At 36.3% G+C, this 20,683-nt stretch overlaps 1 protein-coding gene across 1 annotated transcript in view; it reads left to right on the forward strand.

Moving 5' to 3' along the window:
- Positions 1-17,063, forward strand: part of LOC128241039 (aromatic-L-amino-acid decarboxylase-like) — a 24,225-nt gene extending 7,162 nt beyond the window's left edge. The window contains exons 7-9 of the mRNA XM_052958024.1: positions 2,119-2,220; positions 15,412-15,594; positions 17,010-17,063. Of these exons, the coding sequence (XP_052813984.1) occupies positions 2,119-2,220; positions 15,412-15,594; positions 17,010-17,063 (339 nt within the window). The remainder of the gene's footprint in view (positions 1-2,118; positions 2,221-15,411; positions 15,595-17,009) is intronic.
- Positions 17,064-20,683: the final 3,620 nt, after the last annotated feature.

Raw genomic sequence — 20,683 nt, forward strand, 5'->3', positions numbered from 1 at the left:
GTGGAATCAACAATGCATTACGTTGAGTTCTTAAGATGTGCTCTCCTAGGTTCGATGGCATCATCAGAAACGGTTAGATGGACAGGGGATCAGACATGAGCAACGACGATCAGGATGAATAAGAGTAGCGGACTTTTTTATTAGGATGTAGTATTTTCCGAGTTGTCACGACAGAAGAGGTAGAACAATTGATAAGACACTTTTTAAATATAGCGGAAGGAGAGCTTTGTCCCAATTACAAGCGTCGATAAATTTGGGAAGACGGGCAGATAGGCGGAGGGGCTGGGGAACAGTCGATAAATTTCGTCACACCTCTAGCGCAAGATGTTGAACTGGCGAAATCCAACTCAAACAACGAACTGATTTTAAGAGAAAGTGAACACGTCGACCAAAACTCTCTATTTGACCCCCTGTATTTCTGGCCCATGGAAAATACAAAAAAAAATCGAGGGATGATTTACCGGCAGAACACCTGACACTCGCAGACACTTTCGTATCCAGTACGCAAAATTAAGAATGAAAACCATTTTCTTAAATTGTAATGACATCATTACCTTGTTGGTGTTTATGTTTGAATTTGTATGTACGTACAGTTTTGATCTTACGGGTAATTCTATCAGTATGGGTAAACAAGTATCGTTAATTTGTTTTAAAAGTTAAATACTTGTCATTAACACCGACCCGGCATGAAAACAAGTAAAATGAAAAGTAAACATGGTCGCCGGAAATTCAGGTTCGTTATGTCCGTTTTAATATCAAATCACTTTATCTAAAACCAAAGAGCCTTTCACTTTGAAAGACGCGGATAATATCACTGATAACCTTAGGCGTTGAAGGAGTCTGGCGTAATTTCTTAGCTTTTTTTGCTTTGGAAATGGAATTTACTTTTCCATTGACCATCAACGTTCCGGTAGAAAACACGCTGCAATGGCCTTCGATCTGGGATGGTTTCACCAGGCGCCCGAGTATCTGGCTGGGTCATACAAGATATTTCAGCTCTATTAAACAAATTTTCTCTCAACGATGGCACAATTTGTTTGAGCGGTACACGTGACGTTGCTGATCGTATTTACCAGTTTATAATTTTGGTTACATCCGTTGTGTCTTAAAAGTCGAGCTGGTCGACATGGTAGTCATGAAACATGCACGGCACGATACTACTGAGCTCCGAGGGTAAGGTTCCTTTTTCCGGGAAAATGGCTTCAGTCTTTCGTTTTTTCGTCTCACACACATACCTTTTTTTAACAGGGCACCATCTCCCCGGCCGGTGTCCAATCTACGCACGGTTTACTGGTCTTCACGGTACAAAACGCATTTACACCCAAATGTGTACTGTAGGCGGCTCAGTTCCTGTTCTATATAGTCAAGCAAACATTTCCGCTCCTTAACGTTAAAGAAAGACATTATTTATTTTAGCTAATTATCAATCACCCATCCATTCACTTAATTTTCCGTACCTCTGATTTGCCCAAAGCAATCTGCCTGTATTTCTGCACGAAGCTCTAGTATCGGAATGATGAATAATATGTGCATACATTCGTATATAGAAAAACAAATAAACATACGTTACACGGACAGACGCACATTGGAGATCAGAAAGAGGCTTTAGGGTACATACCTGTCAATAATTGATTATTATTAGTTGAATAATAATGATTTGCTCCAAAAACAGAATATGAATCAATGACTATATTGGTCCCAAAGAGGTGGGTATCGGTTCATTATAAGTTAATGACTTTTGGCTGCAAAGAAGGGGTAATGTAGTTTCATGTATTCTTATTATGCACAAATGTATCACTAAACCATGGTCAAATGTCCTAAGGTAATCTTAATGTTTGAGAACATTTGACTTGTTTGTTTTTTAGAAAATTTTGAGTATTCAACTATACTATTCAAACATTGAAACGTAATAATAGGTAATTACCCATACAATCAACTTCAACATCAGTGTAGTGTTATTTTTTAATTTAAGATAAATAAATGCCGTGTGAGCAGAGATCAATTTTGACACATTTCTTGCACTCTTTGCCAAATGCTGATTGGATTTTTTTTATTTGAAACTAAAACCTTGTTTGTTCCGTATTTGAAACATGCAACAGTTGTGAATTGTTATTTCAGGACATCAGCTTTGCCTTATTCTTTGAAGAATTGCTGACCAAGGATTCAAGATTTGAAATCTTAAATGATGTGTGTACAAGCATTGTCTGCTTCCGCCTAAAGGTAGGAACAGGTTAATAAGCACCTCGCGTTAAGATCTATTTTCATAACACTGGTGCCATCGTCGGCGTGCGAAAACATAATCAGGGGCTATAACTCAGAATCGTTCAAAATATTAACATGAAACTTAATACACATGTTACCAGTAAAATTTAGCAAACGTGTAACAAAGCCAATGTTTCGGTTATTAATGATCAGCTGGAAAAGACGAGCGTTGGCTACTTAATTAGTCAATAGCCGAATGGTCGTTTCGAATGATCGTCAGCCGTGTGGCGATTTCATGGGAAACATGTCAGCTTAAAATAAATACATTGTTACCGTCAACACGATTGCACAATAAAAAAACATTAAAACTACGAGTTATTTTACTAAACCAGGTATGTTTTATCCATGTTTGAGTATTGTTTGCACTCAAAAGTTGCAAGTCATGCCCGCTCAACTGCCGCTTTCAAATAATTTCAATTTTTAATACAACGGGTTAACTTTTAATCAAATCGTTCTGTTAAAACAGTCGACGGGAAAGAATTCTGGTCCTTGCTACAAGGGCGAGGGTGATTGCATTATGAATATCATTCCTGCTTACATATAGTTGTCAATATTTTAGAAAAAAGGGCAGCGAACTATTTCATATGCTAAGAAGTATAAAAACATTGACATAAATGAGGTCGCTAAGGTTGCTCCGCTAAGTGAATCCAATCCCGGTCGGTTAAATAAAAAAAAATACAAATATGTTTACTTGTAGATTATTTTTCAGAAAAAATGCAAAAATAAACATGCATTAATGTGATCTTAAATGGGTAAAACTGGCAATTTATCCAAGAAGCGTAACTTCTCCGAAATGAATCTAAATCCTTAAATAAAAGTTGCGGCTTTGGAAATAATGATGAAGATCTATGTAAATGGTATTAACAATAATAAACCTGTCAAGATTGGTTCTAAAGATTGCTGAATGAGGTTATTTCCATTTAATTTTGCAGGCGACTAACGCAGTGAACAAAGCTTTGTATAAGGATGTACGTGAAGTTAGAGGCCTAGCGGCCCAGCGGCCTAGCGGCGTGAAGTTAGCGGCCTAGCGGCCTAGCGGCCTAGCGGCGTGAAGTTAGCGGCCTGGCGGCCTAGCGGCGTGAAGTAGGCGGCCTAGCGGCCTAGCGGCCTGGCGGCCTAATTATTTTTTCTTTGTCCAAGCAATTGTAAATGCGTTTTTTTAAAACAATGATAAATCAAGGTTTTTTATTCATATAGTTACATAGCGGCCTTAAATTGTTATCTATTCAGAATATTTTTCTTTACCTTTTATTCTAAAACAATTTAAAATTAACTGTTTTATGCACAAATTATCACTCTGAAGCGTTTTTCAATTCTTTTCCAAAAAAGTCGATCGAGCAATTCAGCGGCCTAGCGGCCTAGCGGCGTGAAGTTAGCGGCCTGGCGGCCTAGCGGCCTAGCGGCCTTGCGGCCTAAAATGGTTTCCTATTTCAAACCATGTATACATGCATTTTCTTTTAAAACAATGATATATTAACTGTTTTATGCACAAATTAACACTTTGAAGCTATTAGCGATTATCAACAGTTTTTTTTCAAAAGTGTCGATAAAGCAGTCAGCTATTTCAAAGCATTAAACATGCCTGTTCTTCTAAAACAATGATGTATTTACTGTTTTTATGCACAAATTATCACTCTGAAGCGTTTTTCAATTCTTTTCCAAAAAAGTCGATCGAGCAATTCAGCGGCCTAGCGGCCTAGCGGCCTAGCGGCGTGAAGTTAGCGGCCTGGCGGCCTAGCGGCCTAGCGGCCTAGCGGCCTAAAATGGTTTCCTATTTCAAAGCATGTTTACATGCATTTTCTTCTAAAACAATGACATATTAACTGTTTTATGCACAAATTAACACTTTGAAGCTATTAGCGATTATCAACAGTTTTTTTTTCAAAAGTGTCGATAAAGCAGTCAGCTATTTCAAAGCATTAAACATGCCTGTTCTTCTAAAACAATGATGTATTTACTGTTTTTATGCACAAATTATCACTCTGAAGCGTTTTTCAATTCTTTTCCAAAAAAGTCGATCGAGCACTTCAGCGGCCTAGCGGCCTAGCGGCGTGAAGTTAGCGGCCTGGCGGCCTAGCGGCCTAGCAGCCTAAAATGGCATCCTATTTCAAAGCATGTATACATGCATTGTTTTCTAAAACAATGATATATTATCTGTTTTAAGCAAACACTATCACTCTGAGGCGATTATCAACCTTTTTTTCAAAAAGTCGAACAATCAATCAGCTTTTCAAAGCATGTGAACATGCCTATCCTTCTCAAAAATATGTTGATAATCGCCTCAGAGTGATAGTCTGTGCATAAAAACAGTTAACATATCATTTTTTAGAAGAAAATGCATGTATACATGCTTTGTAATAGGAGAGCATTTTAGGCCGCTAGGCCGCCAGGCCGCTAACTTCACGCCGCTAGGCCGCTAGGCCGCTGAAGTGCTCGATCAAATTTTTTTGAAAAAAAAGAAGAAAAAAAAAACGCTTTAGAGTGATAATTTGTGCATAAAAACAGCAAATACATCATTGTTTTAGAAGATCAGCCATGTTTAATGCTTTGAAATAGTTGACTGCTCAATCGACACTTTTGAAAAAAAAACCTGTTGATAATCGCTTATAGCTTCAAAGTGTTAATTTGTGCATAAAAACAGTTAATATATCATTGTTTTAGAAGAAAATGCATGTATACATGGTTTGAAATAGGAAACAATTTTAGGCCGCTAGGCCGCTAGGCCGCCAGGCCGCTAACTTCACGCCGCTAGGCCGCTAGGCCGCTGAAGTGCTCGATGAACTTTTAAAAAATAATAATAAAAAACGCTTTAGAGTGATAATTTGTGCATAAAAACAGCAAATACATCATTGTTTTAGAAGATCAGCCATGTTTAATGCTTTGAAATAGTTGACTGCTCAATCGACTTTTTTGAAAGAAAAAAAAATATGTTGATTATCGCTAATAGCTTCAAAGTGTTAATTTGTGCATTCAAACAGTTAATATGTCATTGTTTAAGAAGAAAATGCATGTAAACATGCTTTGAAATAGGAAACCATTTTAGGCCGCTAGGCCGCCAGGCCGCTAACTTCACGCCGCTAGGCCGCTAGGCCGCTAGGCCGCTGAAGTGCTCGATCGACTTTTTTGAAAAAAAGTTGAAAAACGCTTCAGAGTGATAATTTGTGCATATAAACAGTTAATATATCATTGATTAAGAAGAACAGGCATGTTTAATGCTTTGAAATAGCTGACTGCTTTATCGACGTTTTTGGAAAAAAACTGTTGATAATCGCTTCAATGTGTTAATTTGTGCATAAAAACAGTTAAAATGTTATTGGTTTAGAAGAAAATGAATGTATACATGCTTTGAAATAGGATTCAATTTAGGCCGCTAGGCCGCTAGGCCGCTAATTTCAGGCTTCTATGCCGCTAGGTCGCTGAAGTGCTTGATCGACTTTTTTGAAAAAAGTTTGAAAAACGCTTCAGAGTGATAATTTGTGCATAAAACAGTTAATTTAAAATTGTTTTAGAATAAAAGGTAAAGAAAAATATTCTGAATATATAACAATTTAAGGCCGCTATGTAACTATATGAATAAAAAACCTTGATTTATCATTGTTTTAAAAAAACGCATTAACAATTGCTTGGAAATAGAAAAAAATAATTAGGCCGCCAGGCCGCTAGGCTGCTAGGCCGCCAACTTCACGCCGCTAGGCCGCTAGGCCGCCAGGCCGCTAACTTCACGCCGCTAGGCCGCTAACTTCACGCCGCTAGGCCGCTAGGCCGCTAACTTCACGTACATGCATAATTCCGATATTTAAAAATGTATAGCAGTTTAATTTAATTCCTAAAAAATAATTAAATTTAAGGCCAGCTGGTGAAATCATTTTTAAAGAATTCTATAACGTCTACTTTACAATTTAAAATAACTATTGATAGGTAACCGTCTAGTTTTCACGTGAAAATACATCATGTCATGTAACCATGCATTTCTATAGGTAATCATAGGCTTAAAATTAACCTAATTATAGTAAAACGAGGTTATTAAAAGCTAAGTTTAATTCATTGGTGGACTGTTACTTATAAATAAATGCATTTGACTTAAGATATTAACTCAAGATACTGTAATTAAACATAATGAGTGTAATTAAAACAGAAATATGTGAAGAATAAAGAAAACAAAGCAAGCGGAAACACCCCTCCAAATATATCCAATTGAAATTTCACGACTATTATATAATAAGATGTAAAGAACAAATGTTGGCAGTTTGATGTCAATATCATAATGTCTGACCATCTGTTTTACTTTGTCCCTGGTATTTTGGCATAAGGTTATTTCACAATAATTCTTCGCTATGGAACATTTGAAGTTTGGTCTTCTCCCATGCGTTTGTTGATGTATAGTGTGCTCAGATGATAACTAATCAATGCTGAGTGAGTCAATGCTAATTTGGGTTTAATGCTCCCCAAGGTACCTTACCCATCAATAATGTTAAGTGCTTTGGTTGTCCGGTTGGCGCAGTGGTTAGCGCACTCGCTTCTGACCAAGGCGACCCGGGTTTGATTCCCGGCCTGGGCGCATGTAAGTTTGGTTAGTGGTCACCAAGCCGGACAAGAGGGTTATTTCCGGGTACTCCAGTTTCCCCCACAACACAAGACCACTATTTTGCGCAACATCGTGCGAACGAGAGTGACTTAGTATAAGCTATCATAGCTTTCTTCACAATCGCTGTAAAATATATAATGACAATTACAATTGACTTCTGAGTGTCTACCAGCAGAAAAGTAATAATGCACAGATATTATACAGTTTGCACTTATCCATTTCTAGCAAAGGGTGTAATGCATAACTATATAGTTGTTGAGAACTGTTGATTCCAGACAGTCAGGGGATTAGACAGACTTGGTTCGAGCCCCAAACTAGACACAGCTTTCCCTTACAGGTTCACTTTAAAATCTTTCATTTTGAAAAATCCACACCCCTGTATGTACATGTATGATGGTACTTTAGAAATAAGTCGCTTGCTAAAACACATAAAATATGTTCATATTTTTTTTTACATAAACATGTTTCCCAAATCATGTAAAAAATGTAAAAGCTGTCTAGACATTTAGTTAACAAAAAATAATTAATATTCCAAAAATATATTAAAACACAAATGCTTTTGAATCATATAATCGTACGAAATCGGCTACATCTACGTACATTATATTTTTCGACAGAAAATTTCTTTTACGCGTAGTTTCACTAATAATTTACTGTAATGGCTCAAGTTGTTGAATCGTAATCAACTGTGAGTTTGACATCATCGAGTGTCCAAATGCAGCGATGTAGAAATCCATGAATAGCCATAGCAACATCTAGTGCAGACCGAATTAGGCCGATGTTTGGCACGATTTGTTTCAGCGCGTGACTGTAAACGTGTAAAAATATTACCCGATGTTGCCCGAATTGTACTACATGACTTTTACGTTAAAAAACCCCAATGAATGAATGGCCGAGACTACTTTAACTAGTCTACGGAACGTCTCTGACATTTCCAATTAACGTCATTCAAGAAGAGCGAGATACCTAGAAGAAACAGGACACAATATATGTATGCAAAAAAATAAAGATATAAATCAAAATAAAAAAATAATACTGTTATATATGTATGGAATATAGATATTGATAAATATAAAATCAAATAAAACATGAGTTTAAACTGTCGAATATTGAAAGTTTGAAAGACGTCAGTATATCATTTTTAAGGTATCCAAGTATTCACATTCTTGCATTAAACCTGTTATAAAACATAACAATCAAACGCAATTGGATTATTGGATTATCAAAAAGTGAAAGTACGCCACATCAACATAATCGCATTTCGTTTATCTGACGTATATTATATATTACTATTTTGCAGTCGTTATTTTGCTTTGATGATGTATACCAAAATGTTACATTTCAATAACTATTGCCGACAGGTGTGTACAAAAGTGAGTTTTGTACATGTATATTTAAAGTGTTTGATTTGTATGCATCACAAAGCTATAGCTAAATATAATAATTCGACGTTACGTTAAATACGAACTCATTTACAAACAAAAAGTGCATTAAGTTGATAATGTCCCTAACCCATTAAATTATCAATTAAGAAAGCATTTCCGAAGAAATCTTACAAAGACTATTTCTACATTCTTATATACCAGATACATACATGATAATGATTGCATAAAATGAGAAATAATGATTTTTTTTTCGAAACGACGATAATTAGGTTGTGAGTGGGCTACTAGCAAAATTGTCTGCATTCGGAGGTTGTGGATTTATATTAATACATAATTGTTTGTTTTTGCGTTATATGTTTTTTGCGTTGACACTGTGCCATTAAACGGGAATTATGTTTAATCTTTCGACAACTGTACTTGTTTCTGTAGTTTTTCATAAAATACTGAGCCTCACCCTTTAAATGTTATCTTTGAACGTTATCTTTGCCTGCTCAAAAATGACTTTAGAGCGTTTTCAACGAGAATAAGGATTCAATGGATTGCTGACAAGATCGAGCTGAAATTAAGCAGTGAAATCTATCACAGAAAACTCAAAAAAAAATAATGCTAAGAAAAGAATGCCCATCGCAAAAAATCGCAGGTTAAGATTGCATGCAAATGTATTACTTGTAAAGGGCCCCACTGCAAAAATATCGTAAGTTTTAAGATTCGATGTTTTCAATTATAAAGAGCAAATATGTATTGTGCAAATATCAATCTTGAAGAAGTTAGTTCGTATTTTCAATATGTATCAACACAAATAATGTAATGAATGTCATTAGACACGTTTCGTAAACACTCGTAGATTGCAAACAATTTTTAAACACAACTCTCCGGCAAAAAATTACAAGTGGTATTCCATTCCCCTTAATAACATAAATCCTATCGGGGCTTGTTTCTAAAACTGAATTTTAAATACTTAAAATTATCTTTGAAATGTATGAACTACCTGATATCTTTACCAATGCTGTTTGGCAAACATTTACACAAGATAACATATCAAGCAAATCTATTTTATTTAATGCCTTTATCAGCAGTTTACATGTCATTGCACAATAATATCGACAATGCAACAAGTCGAACAAGTTTATTTAACTCAGTTCATTTCATTGTTTTATATAACAACATTAACAAACACATATGAGTACCCTTTTTTAAACCGCATTCTCGTTTGTTTTTGTTTGTGGATAAACAACATTGCTCAATATTCTTAATAAGATATTACAAGGGTTAAAATGATATTACTAATGTATTGAACTATGATAATAATAACTAGAAATATTGATAACGAAGCGCCACATTCTAATACTAATGTTCCCTTTTAACCGTAGCATGGTGGCATTAATGATATGTTATTCAGTAAGACTTTAGTTATCAGATATGAGCAAAATAAATATGAATTAACAAGGGCAGATAACAAAACAGCGAAACAATTTATTTTAATTAGAATATGCCTGTAGTTTCAGTTTTGAAATGAATCAAGTCAAATGGGAGATCACATTGCAATGTGATCATCATTCTAGTAGTTTCTGAGTTATTCTTCAGACAAATTTGGTTGAAAAAACAACAACAGAACAATGGTCAGCTTTGTCAGCTTTGACAGAATTACAAAGAACTAGTTTTGGAATGTTCAATATCAAAAAATGAAATTGACGACATGGCTGTGAAACAAAGTGTCCAAGAATAAAAAAAATTGGAAGGGGAACAATTATAAATAATTAAATTCAAAATTCATTTATTTCCTTCAAGTACTTTGACAGTGAATTTTACGACCTTGACCTCAACCCCCGTCTTTCTAAAAGCAGCAAAAAATAAATAATTTAAAGGCGGAAACCAGTTTTCCTATTTTAGTAACTATGACTGTGAAGGTGAAATAAGCTGCCCTCCTCACCAAGTTAAGTCACTATCAATCCTAACTTTAGTTATTTGTGGGATTTTTTTCTTCTTTTAGTTACCATGAAATTGACCCAAGCAATCCGAAGCTATGCCTTCACACAATGTACATACAAATCAAGTTTCACCACTATCCATCAAACAGGGCTAAAGTAAAGTTATTGGGCGGAAACCATTTTTTTCTATTTTGGTAACGATGACCTTGACCCCCTTAGATGCATTCTCAAAATAGCTCTTTACATAAGCTACCTACACCAAGTTACATCTCTATCCATTGAAGTGACTAGACACCAGATGGTCCCAAAGTCGGCAAATATAGTATTTCCTCAAAACAAGACTATAATTATGCATACGAACTAGTATAAAACATCTCTTTACATGATAAAAAGAAATGTGTGTCGCTGTCTGAGCTGAGTTTTCCCGTTTAAGAATAGCATATAATGGTTTCCCAGTTTATAGTCGGTATATTTAGCACGTGAAAGTCACGTGATAAGTACGGATGCATATACCGAACCTATTTATAAATTTACTGGGATTCGCTTAGAATACAAACTGAGTAAATTTTGATTTGGAAAAATACGCACAAACTGCTAAACATACATGATTGTGACGTATGTGAAAAGGTACACCAATAAGTAAGATTCAATGCGTTGTACACAGCGAAATCAATTTTATGTAAGTTTTTGACAATTTCCTTTGTCTTGCAATGGAATCATCTGGTGTCTGGTCCCTTTAATGCAAACTTTAGTTTATGGGAGGTAACCAATGTTTAACGCCAGCTCGTCTTCATGGGAATCCTCCCGTCAAACGACATCCTCGGTTTTACAACCTGGTTTACGTTGAAAACCTGGTTAAATACTCGAATTTATGTTGTTGATGTGCTGTGATCGAAATCTTATATCTCACTCAACAGGATCAGTTTTGAAAAAATGGTACATGTAACATTTATGTCACATTCATTAAGATAAATCATGAAATAATATAGTTATGACAAAACATTTACCGTCTTCTATATGAAGCAGTATCGGACATGATATATATTGGCCAAAAATGTATTTATTGTTTTCGGTTGAGGGCTATATGGCGCCGAAATTAAACTTATGTTAAGTGTGTTTACACAGATTGAGGCTGTGCATGAGTGGTTTGTCTTGACTAGGTCAATAACATGGAAGTTATGCAAGTCATTTTGATTTTTTTTAGGACCAACGTCGACGAAAATATTGAAAATACTTGTTTTTGACTAGATCTTGGGATAACTCAAAAAGTATAACAAAGCTATATTCATGAAAAGTTATACGACTATACCCGCAGCAGAGCTTATGAAAGTGTCTTCTTACGGTTGTAATCGGACCGTGCACGAGAATTTCGAGTAATCCTACTGCCGATACATTGTATTTAGAAAGGCCAGTCATGATAATAATCAAATGTTTATCTTTCAGAAAAAAGATATTTCTATTTTTCTATTTATAAATCTCTATTTATTTATTATGCATTTATTTGCTCACTTAAATATGCAATACACTTATCGTCGTGTAAGTCAGATACAGTTACTCGTTTTTTCTTAAAAAGTGTCAGTCGTAAGAAACCGTTATCTTCTGTTTCGCCTCGAACAAAATTGTTGTTCGTCCTAGCGAAATGGCTTCTTACATCTGTAAGAGGACACATTTGAAGAGAAAATCGTACTGTATCTATTACTGGTATGTGAATAGAAGGCCATTAGGATATTATGTAGGTTATTTTATATTGTAAGATACAAACTGGTTGCTATTGCAAACAGTGTGAATTGATTGTTTAGAGTTTCAGATCTAAGTGTGGTTTAAAATCAGAGGCTTTTCTGAAAATCACGTTTTTAAGATAATACAAAACTTTGAATTTTAAAAATATTTTTTGGAAAAGACATTTAATGAGATGCTATTTAAGGGATAACATTTCCTTTGCTAGAACAGTTATATCAACAATAATCATAATATTCATTACCTTAGTGAAGATCATCTTTAAAGAGATCATGTCTTAACAATAAACACATCTTTATAACCATGTCATGACTAGGGATTTTGAGATATGCTAAATGCTCAATTGCATAATTGTAACGTAATATCAATAGGTATATGTAAAATGTATACTATAGTTTTTGTATTGGCGACTTAATGAATGACGTCTTCAAATGAATTCCAATATATTTAAACGCATTAAGGGAATATGCAAAGGGAGACAATGCCCAATTCTGTTTTTTGGCAATACTATTATTGGCGACTACATGAGTAAACTACCTTAATTTATATTTAATTCTCCTCACTTTGGTTCAAATTTAATCACCATAGCACGGGTTAGGGCGATACACACAAGAAAAGCTTTAAGGTTATTCATATCTAAGGGTACACCGAAAAGATGTTTGGTCATTGGTAATACTGCACCGATTTGTTTCGACTTCAATACAAAAGAAATAAATACTACAACTACTACTACTGCTACTGCCGCTGCTGCTGCTGCTGCTGCTGCTGCTTCTGCTGCTGCTGCTGCTGCTGCTGCTGCTACTGCTACTGCTACTACTACTGCTACTACTACTACTACTACCAGTACTACTACTACTACTACTACTACTACTACTACTACACTACTACTACTACTACTACTACTACTACTACCACTACTACTACTACTACTACTACTACTACTACTACTACACTACTACTACTACTACTACTACTACTGCTACTGCTGCTACTACTGCTACTACTGCTACTACTGCTGCTACTGCTACTACTGCTTCTACTGCTGCTACTGCTGCTACTGCTGCTACTGCTGCTGCTGCTGCTGCTGCTGCTACTGCTGCTACTGCTGCTACTGCTGCTACTGCTGCTACTGCTACTACTGCTACTACTACTACTACTACTTTTTCTATCGCGCATATCTTTCAAAAGGTCATTCACTTTGAACCATCTGAAACGATTCTTACAAACGGTTCAATTATGGGTCACCGTACATTTTTTATCTTTTTTTTAACTATAGCCTTTGGTACACTTTACACAAACCTGACATATTTGTTATTACATGAAGTGACATACGTATTATGAAACTCTAATTAATATAAACTTCCTTGTTTATTTGTGGATCTTATTCATTATGCCGGAAGCAGAGTGTAACATCTGACAGTATAATTTGTAAACTCATGACCTGTTTATATTCGACATGAATATGTGACTTTTCAGATTGTTTTGAAGAAACTGAGTGGAATGGTGATAAGATTTCTTTATTAGCAACTGTACACAAGTAATTTTAGCAAGGCTGTTATAAGAGTAAATATCATAAGTTTACCTTTTTCCATAATGCAGGGGAGATCAAGTCAGTGCACTTTAAGTAGGTATCCTATTTGTTGTTACATCCCCTGCACCCTTGTATTATGAAATCAGATTTACATCTTCCATTTATATATTTGCTTCTCTGAACATCAAATTACTATAATCATTTTTCTTAGTATCAATTTTCTTCTCGTGGGTAGGAGAAGTAGTAGTAAAAGTATTAGTGCTCAAATTACATCATGCGTATTTTACTAATGACGTCATGTTGTGGTTTGACGTCAAGATGACGTTTCCCGCGTTTTTTAACGTTACAAAATGAGTTTAATGTGAACATTATAGGAATATATAAGGCTTGCTCCACAACAACAAATATTATGTTGCTATGGATACAATATTTTTAGAATGTATTGACTAAGGCGAATGTCCACTTATTATCAAAATGAATATATATGTGTCTCAACTTGACCGAAGTTTCAAAGCTCTACATTGAAAAAAAACACAAAGTTATGGGTACAGTTCATGAGCTTTCCGAACATACCTCGTATTAGTATTCATTTTAGTAGTATTAGTAGAATTAGTATTAGTAGTATTAGTATTCGTAGTTATAGTAAAAGTAATAGTGGAAGTGATGGTGTAGTTTTGGTTGTGATTGAAGTGGTGATTTGTTATAACAAGAAAAAGTAGCTATTGTAGTGGCAGTGGTGGTTGTAGTAGGGGTGGTGCTGGTAATTGTGGTGGTTACTTTGTTGTTGTTCAATTTTTAGAATTAAGGATTCTTCTTGTCGGTCACACTGGACATGGTAAAAGTGAAACCGCAAATAGTTTGCTTAGAAGAAAGCTATTAAAGCCAGGCAGAGGTCATCTTTCCGTCACAAAACGATGTCAGAGAGAGGTAATGTGCAGAAGTTCCAAATTTATAAAGAATTAAAACTAATTATAAAAGCAAAATATATTTTCTGAATTTGAATATCTAAGCAGATGTTGACACTCTATACATTTCGCCATTTCATCACCAGGATTTATTACCCTTTTGACTGAACTTTTAAAAAGAGAAATGCTTTTATCGAAGCAATTTGTGCTATACATCACATTGCTTTGTTTAGGAAACCCAATTGGTTTTAGATATCAATATAGAAGAGCATTATCACCAAAACAGCGATTTATAACCTTTGTTAATAACAAAACTATCTTATAGACAGACAGACAGACAGACAGACAGACAGGCAGGCAGGCAGGCAGGCAGGCAGGCAGGCAGGAAACCTTTAGCCTTGAATTCTCCGGCTAATGTTGTAGGTCGCACTCTAGAACGAAATACATAGCCACATCTAGTTTCATCGTTTTGTCGGTTGCCTGTACCGCGGTGAATGCAAGAATGAAGGTTATTAGTATAAACTATGAACAGCGGATCATTTGATCAAAGTGAAAGTGAATATCCGTTGCAAACTGTGGTATAGTATTTTCTCCACAAGTCTTAGATGTTTATCCTGTATCTATGTTGACACAGAATCGTTAAGCAGCCTAACTGAGGTAAATATATCCAAGCCGTCTTGAGTCTTACCCACATAGCATTGTAAAGCATTCACTCAGATTTATACCATACCTTTCGACTTCTCCGTTTAAGCATTTGGAGTTTCTAGCGCTCGCTTACTTCTGAACAGGGTGCCCCTGCGGGTTTAACCATTGCATTTTAAAACTTGCGAAACATTTTCTTGAAAGAAAATCATGTTTGAGATCGAAGCGGTTGTTTTTGGTACCAATGCTTGTTAACTTGAATTATTGTAAAATACTTTTTCCGTAACTGAAAGCAATAACTGAAATAACTATAACATTTAGTTAAAACTTCAACACTTAACAGAGTGCAATGTTTAGGCAACTCAATGTTGTAACCTGTGACATAATTTGCATGACAAGAAACAGTAGTTGTATTCACAAGAGTATTATCTTGCAGGTCGACCATAGATTCGGTTACAACATAGAACTCGTAGACACTCCAGGTTTATTCGATTCGAGCAACGACGACACGTTTGTACACGAGGAACTGACGGAACGTATTGCAATGACTAATCCTGGGTTTAACGCAATCATTCTGGTTGTGCAACCGTCAAGATTTTCTGGGGAAATCGTTCGAACAGTAAGTACTTACCTTGAAGTATTCGACGAAAATATTGATAAGTTTGGATACGTTTTGTTGACTTTTGCAAGAAACCAATCTGAAATGAGTGACTATCTCGGTTCTACAGGTCACTCAAAACTGCATGAGTTAATTGAAAGATGTAATAAAGAGGTTCTTATTATAGAAAACAGACAAGCCAACCCTGAGCAAGTTAAAAGGATTTTCGATACAATACACACAGAAGAAACAAACATAATCCTCCATATTTTACTAACAGTTCAAATGCAAGAGTGTGTACACAGACATATTATCAATACAAAAAAGGATCTTAATCCAAAACGAAAAGAGACCTCTGGACAGCACGATAACACTAAGCGTACTTGGAAAGCAATCAAAAAATTGTTTGAACCAGATATATTTTGAACAACCGATTTAAAAAAAAAGCATATGACAAAGATGCTTTTAAAAACAGTCAACAGCGCAAGAAACGTCAATCATTCCACTAATAGGAATGCGTGGCGTGAATATTTCGATTCATTCGTAGAATATGTAGCATAAATGCTATTGCTACTTCGACATTCTTGTCTCATGCATTGTACCGTATCGTTGCACCGTTCTTTTGCACCGTTGTAATTTTCCTGCTCTTTTGAACGGTGCTGTTCGGGAATCATGACTTTCACGTGTTATTCATGCATCTTTACACCGTTTTAAACGGTGGTATGTTGAGTATGTTAATCTCTCTTTTGAATTATTATTACGATTAACTAATTAAATGTTTAAAACGTGTTTATTTTTTATCTTTATTAAACTCCGATAAAAAATATTAAATATTTTCATTGTGGGAAGGAAGTTAAACATTTACAGTCATATAAATTACAAAACAAAGAGTGAAGTCGTTTCATTGTGTTGGTGTTTGTGTATTTGTTTCAATTATATACTACTATTAATGACGAGAGTCAGACTGCTTATGTTGGCAGTTATGTTATGCCAATTTCAGATTGATACGTTATATTAATAAATCTATGCAATCATATTACATTATCTCATCACACCAAGTTGTATAGAATGTCGTACGAAACAAGCAACAGAATTCATAGAAAAAATGTTTCGCACAGTTTTGCTGCTCCTTAATGTTCTGGTTTCTAAAGCCTTTTTTCTCAAGTGTTTATAGTTAGGCTAAACTTATTTTGACCAGAAATATATTATGTTTATCAGAAAACCAATGTCCTCATTTTCTGCCTCTTAATACTAATAAGAACTAATAATATTTCCATATACTCTTTTGCTAAACATTTAAAAACATACCACTTTGCACATTGACTGATGTTGAAATTCTGCACTACGCAAAAGGCGAATCGTGCTGTTGTTGTTGTTTATCTAGAAATTTGACACCAAAATGTGTTTTATTACTCCTTTTAACAAATAATTTCCAGTACCTCGCCTACTTGAAGGAAATTACAGCCAACCATTACTACATCTCGTGTTAACAAACTGTGCAATAGGGCAGATTATAGAAATATTATGCGTGGGATTGCCAAGATATGGTGCCGCGTTAATCAATAGACGGGGTTACTTGTTTGTGAACACTGCGATCTTCAGATTCTGCACACAATTGTGCATATTATTAGCGAATGCGAATCGACATGCTTATTCAGGCCTAAACTCTTATGTGACATTTTGTATAGTGACATTGACTTTGTATCAGGGTTATTGAACTTGAGCCAAACTATGTTTACGTTCAGGCTCATGGGCGCTCCAATACATGCATTACTTGGTAATGGTGTGAACATGACATTCTTACTGATACAATTTCAGTACATCTACAAATACGTTAATTATGTTTAAGTTGATTGTGACGCTTATGTGACTCATCATGCAGTTTGTAAGAGTCTTATTATTTTTCTCAATGAAGAGAACATAGGGTAGACTAATCACCCTATTTGGAGGCATGTTGTACATATTCGTTATGCTTCACTAGAATTATGAATCAAATATCATATCTTTATATAAAATGCATATCTACTATAAGTAGGAAAAGAAGATATTGTTTTTCGTTGTTTTGTATTGTTGAAACGTTGGTATTACACCTTTACGCGTTTGATAAGCACATCTTAAGTTCGATAATATATTGTGCATACATTAAATACATTCCAATAAGAACTCCTCGACAATTTTTCAATCAAAAACAACCTCGGATATATGCCTGTACATAAGTAGAAGTATTTCGTGAAATATCAAATATTCGTATTAGTTAATTATAGTGTTTATACGTGTAATCTGTTTTACTTAAGTCAAATTGATATCCGGGGAAGTGCATTATTGCAGACATAATTAACATCCCTATTCGTCAAATGGATCGCCCAAGATACACAAGAGTAATGCCCCTTTCGCAAATAAGTATTATTACAGTGGGTTTATTTCTTGTATGTAATTTCCAGTCGTGATCAAACTTGTTGACATTGTTTATGTTTACATTCCGATTATGTGATCAGTTTATGCGTCCATCGTTTGAGTGAGAAAGGTTGTAATGGTAACATAACGATCACGGCGCCTGTACTGTATGCGATCGTTGGTAAGTGTCATATTACGATCACGGCGCTTGTACTGTATTCGATCGGTAGTTAGTGTCATATGACGATCACGGCGCTTGAATTGTATGCGATCGGTGGTTAGTGTCATATGACGATCACGGCGCTTGAACTGTATGAGATCGGTGGTTAGTGTCATATGACGATCACGGCGCTTGAACTGTATGAGATCGTTGGTTAGTGTCATATGACGATCACGGCGCTTGAACTGTATGCGATCGGTAGTTAGTGTCATATTACGATCACGGCGCTTGAACTGTATGCGATCGGTAGTTAGTGTCATATTACGATATCGGCGCTTGAACTGTATGCGATCGGTAGTTAGTGTCATATTACGATCACGGCGCTTGAACTGTATGCGATCGGTAGTTAGTGTCATATTACGATCACTGTGCTTGTACTATATGAGATCAGCGGTTAGTGTCACATTACGATCACGGCGCTTGTACTGTATGAGATCAGCGGTTAGTGTCATGTTACGATCACGGCGCTTGTACCGTTTGAGATGGGTGATAAGTGTCATATAACGATCACGGCGCTTGTACCGTATGAGATCGGTGGTTAGTGTCATATTACGATCACGGCGCTTGTACCGTTTGAGATCGGTGATTAGTGTCATATAACGATCACGGCGCTTGTACCGTTTGAGATGGGTGATTAGTGTCATATAACGATCACGGCGCTTGTACCGTTTTAGATCGGTGATTAGTGTCATATAACGATCACGGCGCTTGTACCGTTTGAGATCGGTGATTAGTGTCATATAACGATCACGGCGCTTGTACCGTTTGAGATCGGTGATTAGTGTCATATAACGATCACGGCGCTTGTACCGTATGAGATGGGTGATTAGTGTCATATAACGATCACGGCGCTTGTACCGTTTGAGATGGGTGATTAGTGTCATATAACGATCACGGCGCTTGTACTGTATGAGATCGGTGGTTAATGTTATATTACGATCACGGCGCTTGTACTGTATGCGATGGGTGTTTAATGTCATATTACGATCACGGCGCATGTACTGTATGAGATCGGTGTTTAATGTTATATTACGATCACGGCGCTTGTACTGTATGCGATGGGTGTTTAATGTCATATTACGATCACGGCGCTCAGAGCCACCGCTCGAACGTGTGGTCGTGCATGGTACAATATCTGTCTCCTCTCTTCTGTCTTTCCCACTGGCTCTTAGAGCTACCATCGCATATGCGTATGTGGTCGCACATGTTTCGAAATCTATCAAATCTTTATTTCTCTCATTTCTGCCTCCCCTCCTCGCACTTATCTCTTTTTAATACGTTTTTATTTCTGCCTACTTCTCCCCAGTATACTGTTTATTTTATCCTTAATACATCTCCACTTACCCATATGTTTAATCACCTAAATTTTACACTTCTCTTCCCTCACCCTTCCTTACACCCCCTTTTGAATAGCATTAACGTTCTCCCCCTTCTTTTTCTACCGTTCTACACTTTAACTTCCGCATTTTATCTTCCCCTTTTCACCCCGCCCCCTGCCCATCTTACCTCTCGTCTACATTTTTTCTACCCAATCACCTACCCTTTCATCTCTCCCTAATCCTTCTTCTACCCAATGAACTCTTTTCTCTGAGCCCAATTTAGCGTCCACGAGTGGTTGCCCCCTTCGATGCACGTATTTGTGCAGCCCTCGTGAATCCGTCATTACCGGTAATGAGTCCGTTTACAACTGCAAGGTCCCTCTGCAACCTAGGTTTGAAATCGTCTTGAACAATCACAATGTCCACTCTGCGAATCGTCTGGTGGTGAGTACCACTCTTCGTCTGGTATTCCCTTAACGATGTTAATTATTCGTGTTTCCATCGGCGCCAGAAGTGGTCAAGTAGATGAGCGTGTTGTTTCGATCGACTTGTAACATCATCCCGGTCACAATTAAAGACTGTGTTGTTAACCTCTGTGTTGGCAAACGGTAAACTGGGCAATCTTCGTCCGTGCAATAAGTGTGAAGGAGTGCGCGGTTCCGGGTCATCTCTAGATGAAGACACGTACGTAAGCGGCCGGTCGTTCATCATAGCCTCCACTTCTGTTAAGACAGTCTGAAGCATTTGAAAAGCAATGGAGGCGCTTCCACCATCCTCCATACCAAGGTGCTCGTTTTGGGATGAACTGCCACTGTGTCCCTTGCTGTACAATTGCTGTTTGTAGACATTGAGATGTCGCCGTATTTGATTGGTAGGAGCTTGATAGGTTGTGGCATTGTCTGATATCATCATTCTGGGCAAAGATCTTCTGCTCACGAATCTTCTAAATGCCAGAAGAAACGATTCTTCGGTGAGGTCAGGAACAAATTCCAAGTGGACAGCAGGGAGTAAGTAAATATAACGTATAATTTTAATGACCAAAATATATATTTAGTTATAAACAAATATTAGTAATATGACAATAGTGAAGTTCTTGTAACATTTTGGCAATATATGTTAGTTTATAACCACTACATCTAAAAAACAAATCCTGTCTTCAAGGATTACCAAGACTTGA

This window comes from Mya arenaria, chromosome 7 (assembly GCF_026914265.1).
Source record: "Mya arenaria isolate MELC-2E11 chromosome 7, ASM2691426v1".
NCBI lineage: Eukaryota > Metazoa > Mollusca > Bivalvia > Myida > Myidae > Mya > Mya arenaria.